At 34.6% G+C, this 25,498-nt stretch overlaps 2 protein-coding genes, 5 non-coding genes and 1 pseudogene across 7 annotated transcripts; all 8 read right to left on the reverse strand.

Moving 5' to 3' along the window:
- Nucleotides 1-1,539: 1,539 nt before the first annotated feature.
- On the reverse strand, nucleotides 1,540-2,337 carry LOC145615259 (putative germin-like protein 2-1). The gene is made up of 2 exons (XM_081670325.1): nucleotides 2,214-2,337; nucleotides 1,540-2,087 (listed from the first exon to the last, which is right to left on the reverse strand). The coding sequence occupies exons 1-2, from the start codon at nucleotides 2,335-2,337 to the stop codon at nucleotides 1,540-1,542; spliced, it is 672 nt and encodes a 223-aa protein (XP_081526451.1).
- A 1,115-nt stretch (nucleotides 2,338-3,452) lies between these two features.
- LOC145614058 (cyclin-J18 pseudogene) lies at nucleotides 3,453-4,740 on the reverse strand (annotated as a pseudogene).
- Nucleotides 4,741-5,445: 705 nt separating this feature from the next.
- On the reverse strand, nucleotides 5,446-5,535 carry LOC145615887 (small nucleolar RNA snoR114). Its single transcript, XR_014107462.1, has one exon. It is a non-coding gene; the product is annotated as a small nucleolar RNA snoR114 (small nucleolar RNA).
- A 213-nt stretch (nucleotides 5,536-5,748) lies between these two features.
- Nucleotides 5,749-5,841, reverse strand: LOC145615891 (small nucleolar RNA snoR114). Its single transcript, XR_014107466.1, has one exon. It is a non-coding gene; the product is annotated as a small nucleolar RNA snoR114 (small nucleolar RNA).
- Nucleotides 5,842-7,369: 1,528 nt separating this feature from the next.
- On the reverse strand, nucleotides 7,370-7,462 carry LOC145615889 (small nucleolar RNA snoR114). Its single transcript, XR_014107464.1, has one exon. It is a non-coding gene; the product is annotated as a small nucleolar RNA snoR114 (small nucleolar RNA).
- Nucleotides 7,463-8,537: 1,075 nt separating this feature from the next.
- On the reverse strand, nucleotides 8,538-8,627 carry LOC145615888 (small nucleolar RNA snoR114). The gene has a single exon (XR_014107463.1). It is a non-coding gene; the product is annotated as a small nucleolar RNA snoR114 (small nucleolar RNA).
- Nucleotides 8,628-8,637: 10 nt separating this feature from the next.
- On the reverse strand, nucleotides 8,638-8,708 carry TRNAG-GCC (transfer RNA glycine (anticodon GCC)). Its single transcript has one exon. It is a non-coding gene; the product is annotated as a tRNA-Gly (tRNA).
- Nucleotides 8,709-11,785: 3,077 nt separating this feature from the next.
- LOC145613404 (uncharacterized) lies at nucleotides 11,786-24,253 on the reverse strand. Its single transcript, XM_081668501.1, has 21 exons — nucleotides 24,042-24,253; nucleotides 23,863-23,936; nucleotides 23,698-23,775; nucleotides 23,429-23,560; nucleotides 21,187-21,237; nucleotides 20,931-21,071; nucleotides 20,726-20,848; nucleotides 20,473-20,550; nucleotides 19,935-20,027; nucleotides 19,716-19,838; nucleotides 19,040-19,123; nucleotides 18,220-18,312; nucleotides 17,879-18,058; nucleotides 16,942-17,014; nucleotides 14,810-14,913; nucleotides 14,465-14,724; nucleotides 14,291-14,377; nucleotides 13,961-14,191; nucleotides 12,847-12,925; nucleotides 12,636-12,699; nucleotides 11,786-12,214 (listed from the first exon to the last, which is right to left on the reverse strand). Exons 1-21 carry the CDS (start codon nucleotides 24,130-24,132, stop codon nucleotides 12,096-12,098), a joined length of 2,358 nt encoding a protein of 785 aa, XP_081524627.1. The 5' UTR covers nucleotides 24,133-24,253; the 3' UTR covers nucleotides 11,786-12,095.
- Between the last annotated feature and the right edge of the window lie 1,245 nt (nucleotides 24,254-25,498).

Below are 25,498 nucleotides of genomic sequence, written 5' to 3' on the forward strand. Positions count from 1 at the left end.
GGTAAAATAATAGTAAAAGAATGAGTTTGGAATAGTCTGGGTTGTAGCATGCAACGCACTATCCTTGGAGAGAAAACACCCCACTGCACTGGTAGTCGTGGTAGAATGTATTTATGCGCTCCTCTCCCAAGATACAACAAACCGTTGATCTATTGTGTGCAGCAAAAGACCTTATAGAGTTATAGTATTGCATGATTTTAATTTAATAGGAGATTTTTGTGGACTATTTTTGCTCTACCTTTGGCTGGAACCATTTGCAACATGCCAACATATATATAGAAGCTAAAAAAGTGTACGTTGGAAAGAGGTTTAGGATGTTGCTAAAAAATCGGAGAACATGCTCCTTAAAATTCTTTCACAACTCTAACATCAAAAGTTATTGTTAAGTTGTTCCTTGATTATAGGAGTATTTAACAACTTAAGCAAAACCAAAAAAAAAAAATCCAACGGCTAAGCTAAAAGAGCATCCACAATTTATAAAAATAAATTTATCTTTAAATCTTAAATTATAGAAATAAATCACTTCATGCAAGTAATATGCAACTCTATTAGCTCTAACATCTAGTGCAGTCTAGTTTTATTGATGTCCCTTTTTTCTGTTAAATCAGAGAAAACAAGCTTATCTCTAAGTTCATCATTGAGTATTGTCGCGCTACTTAGCTGTCTGCAAGATTGTAGGCTTGTAGCTGTAGTTTTATTGATCATTCTTATTTGGAACGAAGATGGTTATAAGGGTGTGACTGTGTGAGAACTCTAAATTAATACACTTTGTGTTTATCATTCAACATCCATTTCCTTTACAATGGAAATGTTGAATGATTTGAATTGAATGATTTGAAAATGTTCAATGATCAATTTAAATCATTCAACATTTCCTTAACAAGAAATTTCACTTAGTATCTTGTTGTATATCATCCTACCTCACCGTGATTATACCATCTTGATAACCTTGTAAAGCTGAAAGTATCTGAAAATTCAGGATATTTTATGATATACTAGAAGCATTTAAGGTAAATATTGAATTGCCTGCTTAATCTCTGAAGTTTTAATGCATATTATGAGTAATAGTTGAAAGTTGTTGTGCTCAAGAGGCTGAAAGACCAGGTAGAGTTGATGACTTTGTAAGGTAGTTTGGCCAAAGTATGTTGTCTTTGAGGTGAGTTTTCAATTTTTCATAAGAAGTTGAGTGGCCTGGTCTGAAGAGTTTAAACGACGTAGGTAGTAAGCACCTTGATGATGCACAGGGAGCGAGGAATGGAGTTCAGGGAACGGAAGATGAAAGGCACAGCAAACTTATGATTTAATTATTGGTTCTTTTCCATGGCAAATATTAAACATACATTGTATTCATAACAGCTCAATAAACTTTTTTTCTATACTGTATTAATAAGTTATTCATTTATTTTTCTAAAATTGTAACAAATAATAAACAATGGTATTAGAAAATAAAAGCATCTGCAAACATAATGAAATCGACATATAGTCACCCCTCACTCTGCATTACATAGTTCTGTTTGTTCCCAATCAGGAAGTAATCAGTTAGAACTTGGACTGAATGTATTTGATGACATTAGCATCAAGCTGAAAGGCCTTGGAAAGAACATCAACCGAGATAGGTGCTTCAGACCCAAAAACAGCGTTACCAACAGTGACCACACCTGGATTCTGGCTACTCAAAGCAGAAATGGCAAAAGCAGGAGTTTTGCCAACATTGAGCTGAAAGTGAATAAGACCTTGTGGGAAAACAAACACGTCTCCCTTTTTGAGAACCTTAGTAAAGAGCTTGTTTGCACTATTATCTGCTGGGTTAGAGGTCACAAAACCAACATAGATGGTACCCTCCATCACTGTGAAAACCTCAGTGGCACGGGGGTGTGTGTGGGGAGCAACGAGGCCATATGGGGCAAAGTCGAGCCTAGCGAGTGATATGCCAAGGGTGTTGAGTCCTGGCAATTGAGCTGCTGCCACTGGAGTCACCGCTGAGCCTAACTTATTGTTGGTGTTACCAGGTTTGTCAAGACCATTGGTGAAGAAATCTTCTGCTGTAACTGCCATTGGATTCTTGCAGAATAGCCCATTTACAAACACTGCATATGATATATAGCAGAAGATAAACCAATGTTAGTGATTAGGAAAAAAAAAAAAACAATTAACTCCTACTTGCATACAAATATTGGAATATCATGCAGTGTATAACAAGAATTAATTCTTACATGCATTTTTAGGGTCATTTGTGGCGACACAAAAGTCTTGGAGCTGTGTAGGATCGGTGGCATAGGCTACACTAGATGTTAGAGCTAGCAGAGTTAAGTACACAAGGAATCGGTAAGCTGCCATGGTTCCTGATATCTGATTTATTCTGTAGCTTTCTGCTATAATGAACTTTTATTGCTTTTGTATGAGTTTGAGCCGATGAGCAATTGTAACTGTTGTAAGTTGTGATGGTTTCTTGCTTGAGAAAGCACCCTTTTTATAGGTTTAGATGGTGGGTTGTTTTAGAGTTGAATTGGTCATATTTTTCTAGAGTACGTAAATTTGTCAACAAAGATTACCATGTCATGTTAACTAAGTCTTAAGGTAGTTAATTTGTAACATATATTATTCTTTTGAGCAGATACTGACTTGGCATGCCTGTCAATTTCTGTGCTCACAAGTCACAAACAATATATATCCTTGGGGTATTTGTTGAAATAAAGCTATGAAATCAGTGTAAGACGGCGTGAATTGGTAAAAATAAAATATTTTTGAGACTCTTTCCTCAGATTAGTATTCAGTCCTTTTTTGATAATAGTATATTAATTTCACTAGGTAATATAATAACTATGACTTAGCCAAATGTAGGGATTTTAGATTATTACAACAGAATTTATAGTCAACAAATTGGCTTTAGTGATGATGTACTTTTGCTTACAGTATTTTACCTCATAAATTTGGTGGCTTGGTGCATACTAAACTTGTCATGTTATGCTAGTTTTTACATACGCCAGATAAAAATCGAACTCTCAATCTCACTGGGGGATACTTATAACAATGAAAATATGTAGTTTAGTTTTATCTAAACATTCGTCTTTCAGATTCATATCAATTTTAACCGCGTGCTTTATTAACAGCAATGTAGAAATTTGATTGTGCCATATCTGTGGACTGATTGAAATCTCCCTATGTTTCATTGCAATAGTTGGTGCAGGAAATATCTGCATGCAACCCTGCACAATGCTGTTGCATATTATTCAGTAATATTGCTAAGCATGATGTAGTATCAAATGAGCAATGCACCAATGACCTTATACACTACATGATCATAATTTCCTTGGCTCGTGATAAGAAGCCAATCTCAAGAAAAGTGTTAGCAAATGATAAGTGGTGCTTCACCTGTCCTCCTTCACAAGCACTTCCTACATGGAAAAGCTCAGGTTAGCAGTAACACACGGCTTTGAGAAGACAGAAATGTACTAGACTGCCAGTCTGCCAATTATTGTGTTCTGTAGCTCGAGTTGATTTATCATACAAGGGTGAGGGAAGAACTTAGGCTCAGAAAGGATTGCTTCACCTTGGTGCTCATATAAAAGAACCCATATCAATGAAAAGTGCACCTGCGGATGAGAAGACAATAGGCTAAGTTATGGACTTGTGATTAGAGGAAATACTCGAGGGCTGTGAATGCTACTCAGGCAGATCAGATGGTTCCATAGCAGGGACTCAAGGATCAAACCCTGACATTTAGCTTGAGGTGATCAACATCTGGAAGAAATAAGATTAACACCATTGTAAAGTTTACTCCTACTATTCGAGTATATGCTAAATTAAAGGGAGTAATGTTTGCTCCTACAATTCAAGTATATGCTACATTTATTTTTTGTTTTTGAGGAAATACGAGCAATATATTAATTAATGGACAAAGCATCCGAGAGCACATAGGATAATAGGACTAAATTGGTTCTCAAACACAATGTCATTTTACAATTTGGCGGGAAATACAAATTACAAATTCAATTTATCCTACAAACATACATGTTGAAGTATGAGTTTGACAACCCACATCACATCCTCTTCTCTACAACCACTCACAAAATTCACCCAACCAACAACCGGAAACTCGCATCGCTGCTTCGGCACCGTCATCGCATAAACCGCCACCACAATCCCCGCCGCAAGATACACCGGAGATTCAACAAACATCCTCGAAATCTCATCATTCTCGTACATCAAATCCATGACATCGCAACACACCTCAAAGCTCACCATCTCACCAACCTTAGCCACCTCTTGAAGCTTCATCAACAACTCTTCAATCACCAAAAACACCGAATTCTTCATCGTTCCGACCTCGAAACTCAAGGATTGCAGAAACAGGATTTCGGCGTCGACGAAATCGGTTTTAGTGAAATGCTGATCTTTGATGTGTTGATCGCCGATTGATTTTAGAGATTTGAGAGAAATAGGGGGAGAATCGTAGGTTTTGCTGGAAATCCAGAGTGAGATGAGAGAGAATAGCTGCAATTGAGGGAAATTCAGAGGTTTCTTGAGCAGCCAATGGTGGTGGTGGTGGTTGCGGTGGCGGGAGGAGGAGAGAGAAGGGAAGAAGCGGTGGGCGAAGAGTGAGAGCGCGGAGTATTTGACGATCGGAGTTGTTTTGAGGTGCTCGGAGCATTGGATCAGGAATTTTACGGCGTCGAGGCGGTGTGATGATGCCCGAGGAATCAACTCGCTGGCGGTGTTGGTGTTGGTGTTCATCTCCATTGGTGAAAATCTATGAAACTTAAAATGTGGAGTAATTTATACTGGATTCACAAAGGTTTAAGATAGAGCTCTGTGAAATGATGGTTTGAATGTCCTCTAAGATATACCAAGTATGTATTTGTATTTTGTAATTTGTTAGATTTAAAATTTTTGATATTGAGATAGGACTATAAAATACGCTTTCTGAAGTGATTAGGAAGCGATGAAAAGGCAAATGTTATGAGAAACGTGGGTGATCCAATCTGCAAGAGTTGGAATGCCCCTGCAGCAGGCTGCTAGATGCAGCTTGTTTCAGAAATGGAGAAGTATGGGCTAGGAGGGATTATGCGTGATAGTGTGGGGGAAAGTAATGGCTGCTACTTGTCGAACGATGGATGAAGGTGGAATTCCTGATGTTGAGTGGTTCTGGAAACTGACAGTATCAAACTCTATTGTCACCTAAAGAGCAATACAAGGGAGAGTACTAGTTTTGGGTTTGTTGTAAATGACATCTTAGAACAACCAAAATGCTTTAATTTGGCTCAGTATTTTGCTCATACTTTAGCTCAGATTCTCAAAAAAAAAACATTAAGGAACTAATTGAACTTTAGAATGTGATTTTGAACTTAAGTAATTGAAGAACTCTATATGTTTCATAATAGTTTTAAAGTTATGAGAATTGAATTGATGAAGCTAGAAATATTATGCAAAAACAAAACAATAAGAAAGCTCAGATGCACACATATTCTCTTCAGAAGATCTGAAGATGGTGGCGAACCCTTAGGGCCACGTAGAGCGCAGTATTCATCACAGCTTCTATGCACCAGCCGGGAATCGAACCGGGGTCTGTAACGTGGCAGGGTACTATTCTACCACTAGACCACTGGTGCTTGTTTAATATTTTATGGTTATTTTTGTTGGTATTGTGCAACAATAAATGATTCATTGTGCAAGAATAATTAATTTTCTTTTTTTCAAGAGGATTGATGGTGGAAAGGAAGTGAGCTATGCAAAAACAAAACAATAAGCAAGCTCAGATGCACACACATAGCCTCTTCAGGTATATCTGAAGATGGTGGCGAACCCTTTGTGCCACATTGTATGCAGTTTTCATCACTGTTTGCATATTTTTTTTAAAGATCTGGGGTTTGAACCTGGGTCTTCGTTGTGGTGGAATACTGCTCAACCACTAGACCACTTGCACTTGATTGATGTTTGCTAACTGTTATTGTAGATGGAGTATGTTCACAAAGTGAATTGATTATTGTAAAGAGAGCATTTGAATTTCCCAACATTAAGGGATATAGTGCTGGTACATCTTTTTTGGTAAATATTGGAAATATAAAAATTAATAAATTGATTAAATGATAGTGTATTAGTGTGTTAAAGGACCAACATGACATAGATTATGGAGTGGCTTGAACAGGTGTAATTTTACTTTTGTATAAATTACTAACATAGAAATTCACACAGGAATATAATTTGTAAACAGAGAAAATATAACTATGACAGGGTGCAAATATGAGCCAAACCCAGTCAATCAGGCTGATTGGCAAAATTTTGTCAATCAGTCGTCCTTGTGGGCCCACGCTGTACCAAATACTGCTTTTATATTCAATTGTAATTCTCATGCTAACTGACGGATTAAAGGCGTTAATGTGGGCCCATAAAAGTTTCAAGAAACGGCGTTAGTACCAAAGCAAACGTAGTCCATCAGTCCATTAGTCCATTAGTTAGACTAATGGATTGATGGACTACGTTTGGGTATTTAGTAATTCGGTTTTACTAACAATTAGTCCATCAGTTGACGTAGAAGATAAGAGAGAAAACCAATGAAGGTTTTGCTACCATGGTAGCGATATAAGCTCCACCACCTAATAACTAAAGAGTTCTACATTGTTGCATTATGGTGGGTTGGCCACTACTGTAATTACTCTCATAGTAGCGCCTGATACTGCTCAATTTACGACTGCTATTGTGGATTAGCACTCATTATAGCCTGCACACGAAAAGATGTCATTGCTAGACCGCAAAGGTGGCTCCTAGCCTCACGTCACATCTGGACGCAGCATTGCACCTTATGAAAGCCTTTGTGAATGCAAGCAACAACAAAATAAAGTGTATGAAAATACAAATGACAGAAATAGAAGGGAAAGTTTTTAGCAACAGATGTACAGAACAGAAATACTTGCGTGGACCTGGTTCACAATAATATTATTGTGGACCCGAGGTTTATACATACGCAACTGACATTATATTGAACATAGTGACCTTTATTTTTAACATAGTAACCTTATTTTTAACATAGTAACCTTTATTAAAAGTTGTATAACGTTTAATACTATTGTAAACTTGAAGTATGACGTTATGACCTTAATTTTAACATAATGACTTTTATTATTAATATTGACCTTATAAAATATTTCATTAAAAAAATTAACCTCTTATAGCCTATATATTAACAAAATGACTTTTATTTTCAACATAGTGACCTTTTTATTATAGTGACTTTATTTTTTTATTAATAAAATAACCATAGTTTCTCTAATGTTAGTGGTCCACAATAAATTAGTGTGAACCAGGTCCATTTAAGAATTTGTATGTACAGAAAGCGAAAGGAAAGTGAGCTGTGAAAATCACAAAAATAAGCAAGCTCAGATGCACACATATAGCCTCTTCAGATAGATCTGGAGATGGTGGCGAACCCTTTGTGCCACATTGTATGCAGTCTTCATCACTGCTTGCATATTTTTTTTTAAAGAGCTGGGATTCGAACCCGGGTCTACTTTGTGGTAGGATACTAATCTACCACTAGACCACTTGCACTTGGTTGATGTTTGCTAGCTGTTTTGCTCATGACGTATTTCCACAAAGTTTTTTGAATTGTAAAGAGAGCATTTGATTTTCCCAATATTAAGGGATATAGTGGAAATCTTAAAATTAAAAACTTGATTATAAGATATTAAGTGTGTCAAAGGACCCACATAAAATAGAATATGGAGTGAGTGTGAGAGATATTGAGTTAATTAAGAGGTCCTTATTACTTGAGTGGTTGAGCAGGCGTAATTTTATTTTTATATGACATAAATGTATTTTTTATAAACACTAAAATGGAAATACAAGAATCTATATTGTAAACAAAGCGAATATAGCTATGATAGGATGCAAACACTATAGCTAATTACTTGGACTTTATTATATTGGTTCATTGGGTATTTAGTAAATATAGGTTAACAATTGAACAATCAGTTAGAAGTAGAAGATAAGAAGAGAAAATCAATGAAGATTTTGCTACAATGTATCTATCATAAGCTTCACCACCTAAGAAATTAGAGTTCCAATAAATTGAATCATTGAAAAATACTGTGTTAGTTCTAAAGGTATGAGAATTGAATGGTTGAAGCTGAAATTTACAGGTATATAGCTGATAATGCTAAAAATAATATAATGATGATTACATTACAAAGATATATATGTAACTACTCTGTTATAGCTGCACTACTAGACTGCTGGGATAAACTCTTCTTGACTGAGGGCGTGTTCAAAACTATCTTTTGAGTAGATGCACCGATGCACTATCTTTAACACCATCTAGTATAGTTGACAAGAGGGAAGGCGGCACTCCTGGCCTCACGTCACATCTGGATGTAGCACTGCATTGTATATTTGTATTGGCTTGAGTTACAGGTCACACTAATAAAAAAGCCTTTTTGAATCCAAATAACAAAATAATGTGTATGAAAATACAAATGACAGAAATAGAATCTTAAAATTTAAGCAGAAGAATTGAGCTATGAAAAACTTAAAATAAAAAAGACAAGCTCAGATGCACACTTAGCTTCTTCAGAATGATCTGAAGATGGTGGCGAACCCTTGTGCCTCATTGTGCGAAGTTGTCATCACTGCTTGCATGTTTGATGCACCAGCCGGGAATCGAACCCGGGTCTGTACCGTGGCAGGGTACTATTCTACCACTAGACCACTGGTGCTTGTTGAATGTTTACTACATTTTTACACATATATAGTGTTAAAAATCATTTAATTTAGCATTTTATACACAATATTTAATTATTAAGTTTATAACAAAATACAAACAATATTACTCATTGAAACCTATTTACTCTAGTTAGAATTTTTTTTTTTTTTCCTTTTTTAAAATGAGGGAAATTACTCTTTGTTACAATTTAGCAAAACAAATACTAAATCATAATTAAACATTAAGGCTCCATTGACGGAAAATATTTTCCCGAAAAATGATTTTCTCAATTTCCATTTGTTTGGTTTATAAAGGGATGGAAATCAATTTTCCAAAGATGAAAATTTGTTCTCCCAAAAGTAAAAGATGTTTTCGGTTTTCCATTTAAAAGGAAGGTATCCACATTTTCCTTCCTTCTTTTTACGTCCCTTACCTCTTTTCTCTTCCATCTTCTCCCTTTCACCCTTAATTGATTTTGGCACACCCCTATGTGATAGCACAGTTTTCTATACTCTTTTCACATAGGGGTGTGCCAAAATACATTAAGGGTGTGTCAAAATCATTTTCCTCTTTCACTCTTTTTTTTTTTTTTTAAAAGGAAACAAACAAATGAATACTATTTTTATTATTGTATTTTCCCTTGAAAAATATTTTCCAACCAGAGCCTAAATAACAAGAAAATTTGATCATGACATTTTACATGTTGATGTCGTGATGACGACCATCAATTGTTCAAAAAAATATAAAGTTTTGTAGACTATACTCTCATTATTTCAGTTTACCAATTATAATTTTGACTTTAAATGAATTTAATTTGTAACACAGTATCAATCAATACTATCAATACTATATACTAAAAGACACACCAGCGATGACACATGTCATCTCCTGGTGTGTCCTTAACTATTTTTCTTTTTTTTTTAATTTAAAAAATTTACTAATTAAGAAAACAAATCATTTACAAAAATATAATATTATTTTTTATACATATTCCATATTAATGCAGTTATTATTATATCTAAAATAAAAAGATTTCACAACTCTTTCTAAAAAAATCAATACTATATACTAAAAGACACACCAGCGATGACACATGTCATCTCCTGGTGTGTCCTTAACTATTTTTCTTTTTTTTTTAATTTAAAAAATTTACTAATTAAGAAAACAAATCATTTACAAAAATATAATATTATTTTTTATACATATTCCATATTAATGCAGTTATTATTATATCTAAAATAAAAAGATTTCACAACTCTTTCTAAAAAAAATTTAGGCAATTATAAACAAAAAATTATACTCTTATAATAATTTGTGACCTATTTTACAATAAGAAAAAAAATTGCTTTTTTTTTTTTTTGTCTACTTTTTTTTTTTGTGGTATATTAGATGTTTCAATTAAAAAATACAAATATCAAATTAACCTATCACATAATTTGTTATTCATCGACTAATTTATAATAAATTAATAATACTTATTAACCAATAATCTATAAGTATAACACAAATTTTTGTATGCGGCTGGCCACATGGTGCGGCAGGGGTTACTTATATGGTATTACTATAGGTGTTACTTGTTTCTGGGGTTACTTGTATGGGTGTTACTGGTTTTGTCCGGAATTACTTATAGGTGTTACCTGTATTCTGGGGTTACTTGTATGGGTGTTACCGGTTTTGGTAAGGGGTTACTTGTAGGTATTACTTGTATTATGGGGTTACTTGTATAAGTGTTACTAATTTTGGTCAGGGGTTACTTGTAGGGTGTTATTGGTTTGGTACGAGATTTTGATCTGGGGTTACTCAACCCATTCAAGTGTTCCATACAAGTAACCCCAGAATACAAGTAACTCCAGAATTGAAACAAGTAACCCAGAATACAATTTTTTTTCTTCAAGAGTTACTTGTACGATGTTACTGGTTTTGGTCAGGGGTTACTTGTAGGGTGTTACTGATTTTGGTTAGGGTTACTTGTAGGGTGTTACTGGTTTGGTATAGGGCATACATACAAGCAACCCTTGAACAAGTAACCTTGAACAAGTAACTCATACAAGTAACCCATGCATACAAGTAACCCTTAAATAAGCTAGTAACTCATATAAGTAACCCTTGAATAATTAATCATACAAGTAACTCTTGAATTAACTCATACAAGTAACCCCTGAATAAGTAATCCATACAAGTAACCCCTTAAAAAAAACAAGTAACCCCTAAAAAATACAAGTAATCAGTAACTCCTGAAAAAAAATAAAACAAGTAACCCCTGAATAAGTAATCCATACAAATAACTCTTGAAAAAAAAAATTATAAGTAACCCCTAAATAAGTAATCATACAAGTAACTCCTGGGAAAAAAAAACAAGTAACACCTGAAAAATACAAGTAACCTTGACAATACCAGTAACTCCCATTATTTTTGCTGACTTGGCAGAAGGGTGGTGTGGCCTGCTGCACCAAAAAGGCACTGTAAGTATAAATATAACTATTGATCACCGTGCATGGCACGGGATTTAACCTAGTATGACTATATGAGTATGTCAATGAGCTGAACAAAGAATATATCGTGTTAGAACTAAGCTTGATTAGAACACCAAACTTTCAAGAAAAATGTTTTAACTAAGCTTCGATTAAAACACCAAACTTTCAAAAAACATGTTTTACCAATGTTTCTTTTTCAGTAGCAGTCTCCTCGTCTTGTTCAATAAAACCATATTTACGCATACACTATACATGTATTTAACTAATGTGTTAATAACAGTGTAAAATATTGTTTGACAAGCCTTTGATGTATATTTTCATAGTATCAAGTATCAATTATAAATAGATTGTTATACAAATACTTGTATCTATAATCTATTCATGTTTACTTAAACAAACATATTTAAGGCAAAAGTGGCCAACAACTAACAAATTTTAAATAAGGTTCAAATAGGCTAGCACAATCATGAATTCATGATGCAATTACCCCTTGAAGCCTTCATCTAATGTGTTACCATACTAGCAACAGGAATTGTGCAGAAAAAGAAAGGGCCATTGAATAATGAAGCATTAGTTAATACTATATGGCACCGGTAAAAGAATATTACAATGTGAATCCACAATATCAAAATTTATTTCGTTTACCTTTCTGATAAACTCATGTTACACAAACCGGTGTAAAAGCCTATCAAAACACCTACATTCACTAATTTAACAAAATTCTATGCCCTCAAACCAGTGGGTTCAGATGTATAATATTAAGAATAACTAAGCTAATCTAAGCCATACAAGCAAATACAGGAAAAAATGAATTTTGAAGAACAATTTCTGAACCAGTGCTTCATTCCCGATCACAGCGGACAGTTATGTCCTGTGCTGCATTGAGAATCTGCCATTATCAAATTTCACCCCTAGTTACCATCATTTCAAAGATTTGACAATGGAAACCTTTGTTCTGGCCACTTGGGGTATGCACGCTTGAACAAGCTCATGCACACAGTGTCATTCTGTTGAAGTACTCCATTGAAAAGGCATTTCATTGCCCCTGCAACCCAACAGAAAACATATCAATGATCCTGATCACCACGCAAATAGAAAATAATAGTTGAAGTATATACTAATTATATGTATCTGAAAATGGAAACAATTTATCTAAATATCGTTTTAAAAATATGGTCAAATTCACAAAAACTGCATTGGGTTTAGGTAATTTACATGTAATTGAAAGTATAGCCACACTTCAAAATCATCAGTGCTTAACAGCAAGGAATTTCCGAAACATATTGACCTAGTAGCTTGGTACTCAAGTAGATCCAGGCATATAAATAAAGGAAAGCTGCAACAGGTTCCTTTGAAATATCTCCTCTCAACCCCACAAAAGGTGGTGGTAGTCGTGTGTGTGTGTGTGTGTAAAAAAGAGGAAACTACAACTCGATAAATTGGGACATTGAGAAGACGAAATTTACCATGTGTACCGACAGTCTCCTTTATACGTCCACGACGTCCGCATTTAGTCCATAATTCTACAGGCTGCAGTATATAAACACTCATATTAGCTCAACCAGTAAAGCCATTAAACTTTGCTAAAATAATCAATAGTCATCTCCCTCACAAAAAAGACACTACAAACTGGAAAGGGGCAGTTGGGATGGAGAAGCAAAAGACAAAGTACCATACCTTGAACCATTTTACATCTTCGGGACTGTGGAACATATATCTAACTGTTGCTTTGACTTTAGAAACTCTTTGGGGATAACTGCATCAAATTAAGGTTTTGCACGTTATAGCAAAAGACTGGATTGGGAGAAGAAAACAAGTGTGCTACTAAAAAACAATTAACCTAGTGATATCAACATAAAATAGAACCAATTAAAGGTATTGAGATGAAAATTTTTGACAAATTAAACAGAAATCTCAAAAAAGAATTAATAATAGATTCTTCAAAAATATATACTGTAATCTCAAAAAAGAACTAATAATAGATTCTTCAAAAATATATACAGTATGATCACCTCTCAATGAGTGGTAAAATTAAAATATTATGACATCACATACTAAGTGAGCCCATACATTAATAAATAAATAAATAAATACAAGTGCACCCTTGTTACGTAATAAAGAAAAATATTACAATTCCCCAATGCTACAAAAAGTACACAATAGATCAGAGCAACAAAAGATATGATACAGATTAATTCAGGCACCCAGTCTACTAGTAGAGGTTATCATGGCGTGGCATCGACCAAAATACAAAACAGAGCAAGAATGGGAATTCTAGACAAAAGTGGGTTTTGGTCTTTAAATGAATTTTTAGGCCTATCCAGGGCCCATTTTTCGAAAAATCACGCCAGTACAGCCCCAAAATTAAAATGGGACCCAACTTCAGCCCAACCTAGACAGTTTCCAGGCCAGGCCAGGCCAGTTAAGATCAGGTCTAACTGTCTCAGACTACCTACACCAATCGCTTCACATTATCAATCTATAAGAAAAAGGGCAGCTTTTTAAACCAAGTCCTATTGATCTTAGCTCAAAAGTTCAAACTAGGTGTTCTTAAAAATGCAACAGTAACTTCAACAAACAAGAATTAGCAATTACAAAACTTTAGGAGCACCTAGTTGAAAATATAATTTGCCTCTTTGGAAATGGTAAACAACTAAACATATCTTTGCAAGGAGGCTCACAATAGAATTGCCCATATACTTTGACTTAACAAAGCAAAGAAATAGTCATATCAACTTTACAAGCATCGAAATGATCTATACATCTGATAGGAAAGTGAAGATATACTTACCCAGTTAGAATAATCTTCTTCAATATTATTCTATCTGGATCAACGCTAATCAAAGAGCCAACAGCAGCCAAAACGGGTGAGCCCATGACTCCTGATTTCTTCATGGCTACCAAACAAAGAGGCGGAAATGAAATTGGAGCATATATCGAAGCTACAGAAAAGCGTCCGGCATGAAGAAACTTCTCCATCTTGTGCTTGTCTGAATTGAAGTTATCGGAGGAAAATACTGGCCTTCATAAGACAAGTCAAGGCTTTTAGAATCATAACAAATTATCCATAAAATAAAGAAAATATAGCTTCAACAGCTGGGATTTTTTTCAGAAAAATTACCTTGCAACAAACTGTCTGAAACCAACATGAAATATCAATTCCTCTTTCCCTTTGATTGGTTCATGGTAACTATCGTGCTTTTTAATGCTATCAAGACAGTAACTTATGTGATTATGAAGAAGATAGAAATAACCAGATATGATCAAAAACAGAAGAGCTAACAGAACTAGATACCTGAAGTGAAGAACAGACATCTTGGACTCATGTTGCAAGAGCCCACATGATATGATGGGCATCATTTTTGCACGCAAGCATAAATATGAAGCAACAGTTTGTGGTACTTCTTTTATAGAGAGCCTTGCATATGTACCAGGAGACACAGTCTCATCCTTACTTTCATTGTCCCGTTCCAAGGCTTTGGCAAGCACATGTTTTCGAGTTCTTGCGAAATTATCAAAAGCAAATATTTTTGAATATTCTTGAGGTAGGGATTCCTACTCAGAGAGAGAGAATTTAGATTGTAATGATCATCAAAAGTAATAACGGTAAAAGTCAATTCAAGAGGCACAAAAAGATCACCTTTGGATCCCACGAAGATGTTCTAAAGGACTTCAGGCCTCTGTACTTAGCAAAACGCTTTCTAGCAGGCACATCAATTGGAGTATCGACTTCATCTGGGTATTCTGAAGTCAAGTTGCACCACTAATAAGTAAACCAATTGGTTCCAATGGAAACATTGAAGTATTACAGAAGCCATCAAAGAAACGCGGTTCACAAAAGTTAAATATAACCAATATTGAAAGCAATTGACTCAAAGTGAGGTCTACATTTACTCTTCAGTAATAAATAGAATACATACTTCATACGCAATATAGATATGAAAATAGCTAGTATACAAGGAACATTAAATGAACCCTTAACCATTCTAAATCACCAGACTCATGCCAACATATTCAAGGTCATATCTTCATTTGACATACATCTAAAGTTCACATTAAAGGTAAAGGAATCAAGTAAGACGAAGGGAACAAAGTATCACGAAAGAGAGTTCATAAATATTGTTTTGTTCACAAAAGGGACAACAATCAATTACCACTTTCTACAGAAGTCCATCCCATTTTCTCTACAAATAAGCCCAAGTCTTTCTCAGGATCTCAGCTTCAAATTGCTTTGACCCAATCTCCACGCACTCACCAACTTTAACCCAAACCTTTACGGGCACATATATTTCTCACCTTCCTTCACACAACACTAAGTCATTGGCATCTAGTGTCGTCCATTTTACTCAACCACAGCGATACGGTACTGCTGTCAAAGCCTAGATCTACTCACTCCCATGTATACACAGCTTTTGAGGTGGTTGGGAGGATTGATAATGTTATGTTGGTAGCTATTGTGAGGCTAATTCCTGGCAATGATCGATTTGTAGAGGAAATGAGGAGTCTTGGGTGGTCATGAACTGCAATGTAGTGGTAATATTGGTTGTGGTGGAGACAGTAGGTGCGGTCATTGTCATCTCATGTCAGCCATGGTACTTCAGCCATATCAGCCCATGTGTCATCTCTGTGAAAGCCTGGATCTATTCTCATGTATATACAGCTTTTAGGGTGTTTAGGAGGAACTTTCATGTTATGTCAGTAGCTAATTGTGAGGTTATTGCCTAGTAATGGTGAAGTTTTAGAGGGAAAGAGAGGAGTCTTGGGTGTTTATAAACTGCAATAATATTAACAGTCCAATGTCTGTGGTAGAGACCAAAGATGTGGAGGCAATGGGAAGCCACAGAAGGTGGTAAGAAGAGTTAGCTGTCAGAGATGGAAGAACAAAGTCACGAGGCGAAGGAGTAAAGAAGAATTAGGAAAAAAAAAAAAAAAGGCTTTCTCAAATCCTGTATTGTAGCTGTAATTTAATGTAAAGGAATGCCTGGGAGATCCAAAAAGAAAAAAGAGGAAAAGGAATTAAAACAATAGGGCAGCCAAACATCCACCAAAGAAATTCCCTTTCCTTTTCTTAAATCCCTCTCACCAAATAGCCCCTTTTAAGTTAATAGTTACAGCTTCACAAAGGAAACGGAAAAATTTAAAGTAGATAAAGGATAAACTGATTTGTAACCAAACACTTTACCACAAACATCAATTACTAAGGAACTACGAAATTATCCTAATACCCCTCAAAACTGAATTACTGAGTTGTTGAGGCCTTGAGGGGGCTTATAGAGTGTTAGGATGAGGATTAAGGAATGGAGGTCAAGAGAGGAATGTGTGGAAAAGATGGTGGTAAAAACGGAAGAGATATAGAATAAGAAGAAAGAGAGAGAGTGTGTGCACACTGTTGAAAAGAATTATTAAGTTTTTAAATATGCCTCAATTACTTTAAATAAGTAAATTTAATATTGAGATCCCCTTGATTGAAAAGCTTGAATAATGAGCATTAGTATTGATGTCTTTAAGATAGAGGATAATATGGTCTAACACCAAGAGATTAAACAAGTGATGGGCTAGTTTGCCAACAATCTCATCTATTAGTAAAATCACCATAAAAATCTTAGCATTCCAGGAAAATAATGCTGCATGAGTATGTTCAATTAACATGTTCACACCTATTAAAGCATAGTGCCACAATGTCTAAAACTTAGAATTTGCTAAATTAAAATGTATAAAATGATCGATGATTAGAGAGCAATTAAAAAAACCATATGGAACAAAAGGAATTACCCTCATCTTCTGCATGAGCATCTTTTAGTCTCTTGATATCATCTTCTATCTGCTCCCTAGTCATATCCCCATCCTGTAATGAATAAGGCATTAGTTATTTTAAATGCGATGAAACAGGCATAAAAGATCTATAAAGACAAATATACAGTAATGAGGCAGAATAAATGGTAACCATCTGAAAACAATAACCATAATTACATTAAGGAAATAGATTTCTGCAGAAATAGGTTTCTGCTGTCATTTATGTTATTGTAATTAGCTAACGGGCATTTATTTATTTAGTGTGTTACACCAAATATGAGTATTTAAGCTACGCATGGAACGCAGCAACTTTTATCCAACCTTGTTTCATTCCATACTGCACTGCTTTCCAATTTTAAACATCAAAATATCAAATGATTTTATTTTACTGAAGGGGATTTAAGGTTTACGAGTAACCACATTCTAATGAGGATAACACATGGAAATCAAGCACTTGACAAATATAATTAAGTATCAGTTAAAACACGGAGCTGCCACTAAATAAGAATAGATTTTTTATTTGAAAAACTATCTTATTGTTCACCCATTACATCACACATTCACGACTTCCAGTAACACAAGTGATGCATACTGGCAAAGCTATTCAGCACCTACACATACATAAGTGCCCAGCTGCCCACAAGCCACAACAAAGAACAAATAAAAGCACATAAATCTTCAGTGAGTATGACTCAATATTGATGCCAACACATATTGAGGGTATTGGTAATTTGGTATTGCTTTCCCTCGATGTATCACGTCTCTTTAAACAGGCTTTTGTACAACCCTGGTCAAGTAGAAGACTGAATACCCTCCAAGTGATATTTGACAGATCTCGACTTTGAAAGACATCCCCTTGTTGTCTTACTATAAAAAAAAATATAGATGAATACAGATAGTTTACAGCTAAACTTACCACCATCATTGAATCAGTCTCTGTCTCTCCATCTGATTCTCCGAGGTCAAGGGAACCTTGATCGTCATCAAGGTCATTAGAAGCAACACCAATATCTACCCCATCCAAGACCATGCCACCCTCTGACTCGTCATTACTTTCAACATCATCCTCATCACTCTCATCCACAATCCAAGCAGCCTGAAGAAATCAGATATTTGTAAATTGTTAAGCACCAAATATAAGGTATCAAACCAAAACAAGCAAGACTTGAATTTATAGAAGTTCAAACCACACGAGCTCTTCTCTAGAGATTGAAACAGAGATGAGAAAAAGATGACTGATAAAAGACTGAGACAAACCTGATATTCCGAAGTACCAGGTGGAAGTTTCCTCTTCTTCTTATGCTTCAGATTTTCCTCCGCCTCAGCCATTTCTGCTTCAGTTGGCCATGTCTGATAGATGATGTAGGATTATGAAAATGGAATATAAAATCAATTCAAATCACAACAAAATTATACTTCCATCCCTATTGCATTTCTAAAACCAATACTACCCCAAATTGAAACAAAAATGGATCACTAGGTACCAGATTAAACAAGTATTTGATCAAAATAAATTCGAGTAATACATGCTGTCGGAAAGGGATGTATCAATAAAAACATTACTAAAGCATCTTCTATGAGACTGACAATCAAAGACTCTCATGGCTTCATGGAATGGATTCAAGTCATAAATAAAACCTGTTGGTATGTATTGACAATAATAAGCTATGAACTTATATTGTATTATGTAGTTCCTTCAGGTTATCATGCCACCAAGAATCATTCTGAAGTCGTGAGCAATAAGCAATGTCAATAACAATCCTACAAGATTTGCTAGCTGAACTGAACGAAGATATCAAATAAAAAAGAGCAAAGATGAACTTTAGTGAAACAACATTTCATTTAGAAGACTGAAATTTTTCAAACCATATTTGCACAAATACACATGAAAATATGAAAGTATAAACTCAGCAACACAATTATTAGCTCACAAATTCACAATCAATAGCTGAGATATCAAGATAATAATCAAATAGAATGAGAGGGGAAAGGGGATGGACTAAGGATTAATATAAAGACTAAATTGCTGACTCCGAATATCAGAGGGAAAGGAAAGCACCAGAGGTTATCCACATACCTGTTCTCCGGCAAGAGGATCTGGAACATTTTCGACATGTAATGGTTCTTGCTTTGAACTATCAGGCACTAACGAGCTGATCACCTACAATGAAAAAATTGAAAGCATAGTGAGGGTAAGAGACAAGTATTGTAGCAAAAAGAGCTAATTTAAGGCTCTTGTGGAATACCCTCTGGAAAAAGTATTAACAAATGGAGAGAACTAGACAAGGGGGGAGAAACTGAAAATATTGATAAAACAATACATAGATTATTTTTCAATCTTATTCCTATGGTTATATGAGGCTATAAGGTTTTACCTTCACCTTTAGGTATAAAGATGCAAAGGCATTTTGAAGCACGAGTTTGGCAGAAAAATTATAATAAAGGAAAAATGTAATAATGTAGGATCAGAATTTCCAAAAGGATGGCAAATCACCTTCCAAATCAAGATTACTACTTACATAATATCAAGGCTTAGCTCATTCAATAGAAAATTGATCTAACATTATATCACTAAAGAAGTAAAGAATACGTAAGAGGCTATTACTTTAGCATTTTTATAATACTATGAGATCATTCACCAAAAATCGTCTCTAATCTATTACTTCAGCATGCCAATAAAAAGAGTTGTCTTTTTTTTTTATCGCGTGTTTATGTAAAGGAGAAACTAGTAATTACATGACAATGTTACCAACCTGTAGATCAGGCACATCATCAGCATCCATTGTGTCGTGTTCTTTCCTGGGATTTAGAGCATAAGGGTCCCTGAGGATATCAATTTTGCTTAGTTGATAATCACCTGCTCCAGAGACATGGACCTAGTTCACCAGAAAAATTAAACTAAAGCATTAGACTTTGAACTGTGAAACATAAGCTTTAATAAAAATCATGGAGAAAAAACTGCAAACAATTACCAGCTGATTTACAGAGAGATTACGAGCACGGATATAACCGGTGACGCAGAGGGTACACTTTCCAGAAACAGAATCATGATCAAGCATCTCAAGCTGCAGAAATTTGAAAGAAAATCAATATAAAGGTTATGATTATTTTAACTAGAAGTGCAAAACAATATCATGAAGCAAAGAACGGTTCTTATTAAAACTATTATATGAAAGACCTGCAACAAACAAAAAAAAATCAGATTATTTGGTTAATCAAGGAATCAACCTAGAATTTTTTATTAGGGCAACCTCCTAAGATTAGTTTATTCCATACATTTTGACTTACATCCTCGCATTATTAATGCACTAGCTTTTGCTAAAAGATACAAAATAAAAATATAAAAAGACACGCCTTGCCCTTGGATAATACACTAGTAGCAATAAAAAAAAATTAAAAAAAAAACATATTGATGAAAATGCATCACTTCAAGATGTATCTACTTTATCCCTTTTGGCTGGATGCTATCATATAGCAAAATAATTAAAAGTTACAAAGTCAGGAATTAACCTTTTGAGAAGCAACATAAGCTCGCTGATTTCTCCAGTGAGGAGGTTTCAACCTTTGATCCTTCAGAATGTATAAGAACTGCACCAACAACAATGAAATACAGCTCAAGTATAATAAAAACAGTTCACTGGAAGAAGAAAATTTTGATACAAGTCAAAAGCCCATTCCTATTGCCCTAGCTATTTTTAAATGTATATCACTAAACTATAACAGCAGCAAATCACAACTGCAATACAGAACTTGCAGACATTACCTTGTGGAGATCATCCTTAGTATCTGCCAGATAAAATTTACATTGCTCAGGAAATTCAGAAGCAAGACTGGAAGTACATAATTTCCTAGATTCATTTCTTCCTTTCAAGTCACTAGGTAGGTCCTGAAGCAAGAAATTTTTATTACCAAACAGGAAACAATTTCTTTCTTTGAACTTAAAGTATACAAAAAATCTGTCCGCTTACACGGATCAATACGACAGTGCTTGGTAAGCCTATGGCTTTGAAAACAGAAAGACACTGCGCTCCAAATGAATCGATGTAATTAGATGAACCGCCTTCACATGGAGAGCTCGCTGATGTGACAAAAGCCACCAAATCAGCAACCTAAGCAGATATGTTCGCATATAATTAGTGACAGCTACAAACATTTACAGAGCATTTTGAATTAATGTAGCAGAATTCAGAAGAAAAGAAAAAAAAAAACAAAACAAATGAGTACCTTGGCCATATCCATGCATGAGGATAGATCCCCGTGAGGAGCTTTCAGCACCTACACCCAACAACCACTACTAAATATGCTTTGTAACATGTGGCAGAAAAATGCAGCAATCACAAGAAAGGAAAAAAAAAAAAAGACACTAATATTTCAAACACATTCTGAACAGGCTAGCAAAAACGAGAATTGGAGAATGGAACACGATACTCTGCGAACAAAGTCCCATTCAATACAGCAGTGACATTTAATAATGATTTCTTATATTCATTGTTTGTAGCCTTGACCTATCGATGTCTTTAAGCTAAACATCCCTCTACTCAGACCTCTGGTGCCTGAGCTCTGAATTCAGATTAATCCACAAATACTTAAACCCTATGCCACTCAACCCCTAAGCAAGTGTCACACTTGGCCACTTTGTACTTTGCGCAAGTTTATGGCCCAGCATAGGGGAGACCATATGTATAATGAAGCTTCCAGTATCCTACAAAAGCACTTGTGATGGAGTGAAAATTATGACTAGCATTAAACTTTTATCCCAGAAGAAATTATTGTGCAGGGGTTACTTATCTCACAGTTCTATATCTAGCGGAGTCAAAAACAAATTTAACGGAATAACCTCCTCCCTCAACCCCTTATAATAAAAACAAAAACAAAGGGTTTCATATTACAATGATTTCTTATTTACAAAAATTGGTGACAGTGAGTAAGCACATGCACGAAAGTGCTTCTTAGTATCTTAATTATTAGAATAACTTTCACTAGCGGTGTGTTTGGATAAAGAAATGGGAAAGAAAAGAAGGGGAGGGAAGAGAAAGGGAGGAGAGGGAAGAAAGATGAGTTTTCCTTCCAAATCTCTCCATTGTTGGAGAGATGAATTGCTTACAATTTAATCCCTCCATTTCTCTCCCCTCCAATTTCCTTCCTTCCTCATTTGTTATCCAATGAGAGAGGTAATCTATCCCTTCATTTCTCTTCCCTTCCTTTCCCTGCATTTCCTTCAATCCAAACAAAGTGTAAAGATTCAGCTATTCAGGGTAAGGTTGAATATAAAATTACAGTGAATATTTAAATAATGCAATAAATAAAGGAGAATTCTCATTTTCCAACCCCCATATCAAAGTAAACTCAAGTCATATTCTAAATTTCAATAGACGTCCATCTTCAGCTGCATTGACAGAAAACTTTGTCCCCCTAACCTTGTGCGCTGTTTCCTTTGTATTTTTGGCTAAACAAAAGTAAGTCTTCTTCATTTCTTAGTAAAGATTGGAATAGCATATGGCAAAAGGCTTTAAACGGAAAACTTTTCTCTGGTACATAGTATCACCAAAATTTTCAACGGTAACCCCGTACATCAAATGACACTTATTGTCTTGCATTTAATTGATTTCATTACTTTTCCCTAAATCTTGTACTTGAGACAGACTTTTTTCTTTCGATGACAACAACAATAATTCACTCAAAAATCCTAAACCAGGACAATTTTTAACAAAATCCTTTCCCCAGGTACATAATATCACTGAATTCTCAAAATAAGCCCCTACATCAAATTACACTTGTTTCTTGCATTTTATTGATTTCATTAATTTTCCCTAATCCTGTACTTGAGACAGACTAATTATTCTGTTTTCTCTGACAGCTCCAATAATTCACCCAAAAACCCTAAACCCAGAACAGCACAGCATATCTCACCACCAGCTGGTCTGGAGAGATAAAGATGAATGGAGGCACCATTTATTCACAATAAAAGCCTGAACTATATTAGTGCATTACTTGCTACATCTAGCTACTTATGTTGTCATATATATAATTATATAGAACATTCAAATGATTCAAATGCTTGATATATGAGATCAGTAGCATAAAGCATGCTCAAAATTCCCAACCAAGATACAATCTAATTGTAGGACATACTTTGCGCAGAATATTAAACTGGAACCATGCACCATTTGTTCCATAATTCATTTCATTTCAATGAATGAAATAGTAATCTGTAAGGTAGCATCACGTAATCACAACTTGATTAATTAAGAAAGAATTAAACAGTGAAGCTAAACAATAGTGTCTAGAGAATTCAAATTACATTATAGTCATCAACTACATAAAGAGCCATGAATTAAACTCAAATAAATTTCTTTGATATCAGGCACACCTTTGATTTTGCATTCTAGAAAAAACAAGATCAACCCCAATCAATCAACATAAACATCCAATCGGGAGTAACCCATCAATCCATCATAGACCTTACCGTGGCTCTCATCTTGTACTCAGAAGAGACAACAGTAGGGAATGCCTCATTACTGCATTTTGTTGAAAGTAATCCCAACAAATCCCTTTCAACCGAATTCAAATCAACATGAGCAGACAGACCAAACAGAACCTAAAATTCAATCAAATTTGTAATAAGCTACAGCAGTAAAGCATTCCAAAATCATACAAAATAAAATTTAACGAATACCAAGCTTAATTATTTGATTGATTTATTCACAAAAACCAAAACAAAATTAACAAACTCACAATAACACGAGGTGGACTAGCTGATCCACTCAATGCCCTCTTTTCATTCAATGCAGCAACCCGCTTTTGATCGCGTATCTAACAAAAATAATCAATCAACTATCAATTGCACTAATTCAATAAAAATTAAACAGTCATATAATTAAAATTACACAAAAAAATTACCATATTATTACGCTGAATTCGAGCAGCGCGAGCGCCTTTGCCGAAACGGTCCGATTTTGCATTTTGATGCTTATCTAAATAAATACATAACAATAATTAAAAATTAAAAATTGAAAAGGAACGAATTATTGAGGCAAATTGAAGGTATATAAGAGGGGAAATTGAAAGAAAAATGAAACCTTTAAGAGAAGTTTTGTGAATATTGCGAGAGGACTTGGAAGCAAAACGAGTTTTGTGAGCTTTGTTAACTTGAGCTCGAGAACCTCCCATGGCTGCTGTTGCTGCTTCACAAAACAGAGACCATTTACGGATGAAAAAGGGGGAGAAGAGAAAGAGAGACTGAGGAGAAACCCTAACAAACTTTAAGTTTTGCTAACCTAAAACCCTACCCCCGCCAAACTCACTAACTATCTACTCTTTTACGGTTTTACTACCTTCGTCTCTAAATATTCGCAAGATGGCAACCGTTTGACTTTGCACTATTTATAAGTTGAACTTCGTACTAATTTTGCTTATGTGTTATCACTCCCTTTATTTCAGAATAATTGGCATAAATAAATTAAATTCATAAATCAATTAACATATACTAAAAGCGAACCTAAAGTGACACTTGTCACGATGTTATAAAAAATTTTCCCGCCTTTTCTTCTTTCCTTTTTTTTTTTTTTTCCAAATTTTAATAACTTCCATTTTATAACCTACCATAATACTTATTTCCATTTTGACAACACATTTAATCCAATCATACTCAATTAATTTTATTTTATTTTTATTTTTCAACATATATTTTATATACTATAAATCTTTCGGTTACAAATATACTAACATAGTTTAAAATTAAAGTATTGACATATATCATCATCCAAGATTATCATAATATTATTATAATTTTTTTTCCTCCGACTTAATATTTATTTTAATTAAAAATATAGGAATAATAATTTTGGTAGGATAATTTGTATAAATCTTACAAATATACATAACGTTTATAAGAACAGCTTAACAAAATCATTTTATTATATTATACTCCTCCGTTTTTTTATAAGTTATGGTTGGATTTGCACATTTGTTGAGACACAACTTTGACCATCAATATCTTTAATTAGAGACTATTATTTTGTTACAATATTTTTTTTTTTTTTGTATAAATTTGTTGTATTAACACCATTCTTTATAAATTTTGTTGTAAAGTTTAATTATGACCGTGCATGGCACGGGATTTAACCTAGTTTTTATTAAAGTGGAATTTCATTAAATTATTGTAAGACGAATTAAAGGGGAGAGTTATTATATTTAGTCATGACTTCTACTAAGGGTACAAGACGTACTTTTCTTTTATTATTATTATGCACATGAATGTCCATCTCTCTTAAGTGACATTGGTGCCTACCCGGTTAGCTCCCGGAGTAGTTTACTCCAATTCTTTGGGACAAGGATGAAACTTGTTCAATGTGTAATCAAAATACGTAGTAAATAAATAAATTGTCTTGTGTTTTGTATCATTGGTAGTGTATTGACCACAATGCTAAAGGTAAGTTAAGTCTTGCTAGGTTGTATACTTGTATGCATGTTAGTGTATTTCATTTAGGCTTATATATGTATTCAACATTGTTGATTGTTGTATTGGCCTTGTCTT

This window comes from Chenopodium album, chromosome 25 (genome assembly GCF_948465745.1).
Source record: "Chenopodium album chromosome 25, dcCheAlbu1.1, whole genome shotgun sequence".
NCBI classification, from domain to species: Eukaryota; Viridiplantae; Streptophyta; class Magnoliopsida; order Caryophyllales; family Amaranthaceae; genus Chenopodium; species Chenopodium album.

Excerpts from the sequence above, each read along its gene's own strand:
- LOC145613404 (XM_081668501.1), bottom strand. The coding sequence starts at position 24,132 with ATGGGAGGTTCTCGAGCTCAAGTTAACAAAGCTCACAAAACTCGTTTT. Across the intron at positions 21,072-21,186 it reads CATGCATGGATATGGCCAAG|GTTGCTGATTTGGTGGCTTT; the intron begins GTACTCATTTGT and ends ATATCTGCTTAG. Across the intron at positions 14,725-14,809 it reads CATCTTCGTGGGATCCAAAG|GAATCCCTACCTCAAGAATA; the intron begins GTGATCTTTTTG and ends CTCTCTGAGTAG.
- LOC145615259 (XM_081670325.1), bottom strand. The coding sequence starts at position 2,337 with ATGGCAGCTTACCGATTCCTTGTGTACTTAACTCTGCTAGCTCTAACA. Across the intron at positions 2,088-2,213 it reads AAATGACCCTAAAAATGCAT|TGTTTGTAAATGGGCTATTC; the intron begins GTAAGAATTAAT and ends TATCATATGCAG.